The 2,578-nt window shown below is 46.8% G+C and overlaps 1 protein-coding gene across 1 annotated transcript; it reads right to left on the minus strand.

Moving 5' to 3' along the window:
- Positions 1 to 1,616: 1,616 nt before the first annotated feature.
- LOC1272963 (uncharacterized) lies at positions 1,617 to 1,885 on the minus strand. The gene has a single exon (XM_311894.2). The coding sequence runs from the start codon at positions 1,859 to 1,861 to the stop codon at positions 1,628 to 1,630; it is 234 nt and encodes a 77-aa protein (XP_311894.2). The 5' UTR covers positions 1,862 to 1,885; the 3' UTR covers positions 1,617 to 1,627.
- Between the last annotated feature and the right edge of the window lie 693 nt (positions 1,886 to 2,578).

Below are 2,578 nucleotides of genomic sequence, written 5' to 3' on the forward strand. Positions count from 1 at the left end.
TGCGGGGAAGAGGGACGAGGAGTGTGTGGTTACATTTTGTCACATCAATTTTCTACCTACTTCATTCTACTGCGCTACGTCGCCAATCACGGGACAGGATGACCGGTGTCATCCTGTTGCCGGGCCTTTTTTTTTCTTTGCCTTTTCAGATAGTGTCATAATTTTATTCTTGCACCATTTTCATTAAATATAAGTATACTTAAAAAAACAAAATCCAGCCATCTTACCTTTAGGCTGGGTGCACCCAAAGGAGGGCGCAATTTCGGTGCTTCTGCTTCCCCAGAAGCGCATGATTTATTCGTGCAATTAATACGAAAGACTTAAACAGGCGTAGCAGGCAGAAGAACCGTTGGGCAGAAGGCAGTAAAACAAAGACTTCGTTACAGCCAGCAATGTCAAACAGGCATATTTTAGCCGACTGACCCACAAAGTCTGGGGCGGCGGACGGGTTACAATGCGATGCACAAAAATAACCGTTCTTGTTTAAAGGGGTGCCCCGATGGAGGAAGAAATACAACGGTGCCCCAGCATCACGTACGATACGGCACGCACGCATTGCTCGATGGAAATCGTATGAATGAATGCAGGTGGTGTGTGTGTGTATTTGCTGTGTCGTGTGATCGGGTGAATGTGAAAATAAGTTGCTCGTGCGTGTATCATACTGTAGCGATTGTTTTAATTTGGTAGCATAATTTAGGACATTTTATTTACCGAAAATACATTTAAAAGCATAACATTAGGAACATAAGGAATTACATACTTCCATTAAATTTGATATCGATAATTGATGAGCTTTCAACATTAAATTGTACATTTACAGTGAGAAGTCGTTGTGATAGAAATTAGTTACGTACATTTATGCTAGAACGACGTAAATTAAAAAGAATTTAAGAGCACATTTAAGCGAATTTTCAAATGTATCTAGCAAGCAAGCTTTCTTAAACCTATTTTTGGTTGTGAAGAAAAGCTAGTTTCGATTTTTCAACATTTAAAATTTAATATTAACCTTCCGCATAAAGCAAATTTAATTAACTAATTATGTGTTTGCAAAACATTTATATCAAAATAACATTTTACTGCTTTACAAACTCTTGTTCATGAATTGTTCATTTCCTGTTGTTTCAAAGCAGACTTTGAAAGTCTAAAATACAAGCAAAAGCATTTTATCATTGCTTCGTATCAATTTTCGTGTCTACACATCATACTCAACACAGCCACACAGCTACATGTCTAACATAGCATTGCATTGTGAACACAAACACTATATAAATGCTCTTATGTATAATATTGACTCCAAGGATATTCTCCACAAGAACCTAAAGGACACACTAATTGATGCTAAGCAGAAACATAACGATCGAGTAGGATAGGTTGAGAAATTCGGTAAACTTTTCCATCGACACCGGATTGATCGAGCCGCAGGTGAACCGGACCCGGTGCTGGCTGCGCATAATTAGCAATCGAATCGTAAGCGCCGCCGATCGATACTCTCGTTGAAAGTCTCTCGAGTACTGCAGCTTCAGCATCCACTCCGTCCCGTACAGCCGATCGCCAATCGATCGGTTCTTTAACAGGTGACCGGCAGCGAAATTGAACGACAAAGTCAGTCCTGGGTGCGACACTTTCTTCATCCCGTTTGCCCCCCCCCCATGTTACTTACCATATCCTGCAGCTTCTCGACCAGCTGGCAGAAAATAAAGTACTCGAGCACGACCGAGATGGGATACTCGCTGAGCACAATGTTTTCGCGCAGTGCCGGACCGCGCAGCGTCACGTAGGAGCCGGCCACCACCAGCCCGAGCGAGAAGATGTGATGCTGCAGAAACACGAAGCTGGCCATCCGCTGCAACTTCGGTAGCATCCTGTAGAGACGCGGAGGTGCGTTAGGTGTTTCGTTCGGAAACCCGGAATGCTCAACGAATGTTAGAATTACGTGAAAATTGCACAATGCCGCTGGGCGCATCGGCGTAACTCGCCGTGCAAGGTGGACCAATAGAGCGCGCGACTATCCGGCCGGCCAGTGGGTCCTTCCTCCTTCACCTGCCGCTCAACCGTCTCGAACAGTTCCCCCAGACAGGTGGCCAACAGTTCCATCTCGCCGAGAAAGCCCACCAGCATCGCGTTCACGATCGAGCAGCCCATGAAGAAGCCCACCGTGGGGAAGTAGAGACAGCTCACGTACAGGAAGTGGTCAAACTCGGTACCGACCGGCTCACCGCGCACCACCAGCATGGTGTGCTTTTTCAGGTGCTGCCGCGAGATCCACGTTTGCAGGAGAATCAGAAGGATGCAGAACTGCGGCCCCAGTATGAGACCGTTGCTCCAGCGATACCAACGGTCGCGGATACCGGTGGCCAGCGGATGGTCGCGGGCAAACGCACGGTCGTTCAGGAAGGTGCCCAACTGATGGAACGCGTCGTAGTGGACGGTAAAGATTAGCATCAGCAGCAGTACGGCCACGAGCACGGTGATGCCACCGGACACGAACGACACGTAGTTAATGTCCTCGGGGCGGTACAGCACGTAGCTAATCTTGTGCAGCAAGGTGCTAAGGTATGCCAGGTAGGCTAGCAGCCGA

The sequence above is a fragment of the Anopheles gambiae genome, chromosome 2 (genome assembly GCF_943734735.2).
Source record: "Anopheles gambiae chromosome 2, idAnoGambNW_F1_1, whole genome shotgun sequence".
NCBI lineage: Eukaryota > Metazoa > Arthropoda > Insecta > Diptera > Culicidae > Anopheles > Anopheles gambiae.

Coding starts and splice junctions, on each gene's coding strand:
- LOC1272963 (XM_311894.2), bottom strand. CDS start 1,861: ATGCTACCGAAGTTGCAGCGGATGGCCAGCTTCGTGTTTCTGCAGCAT.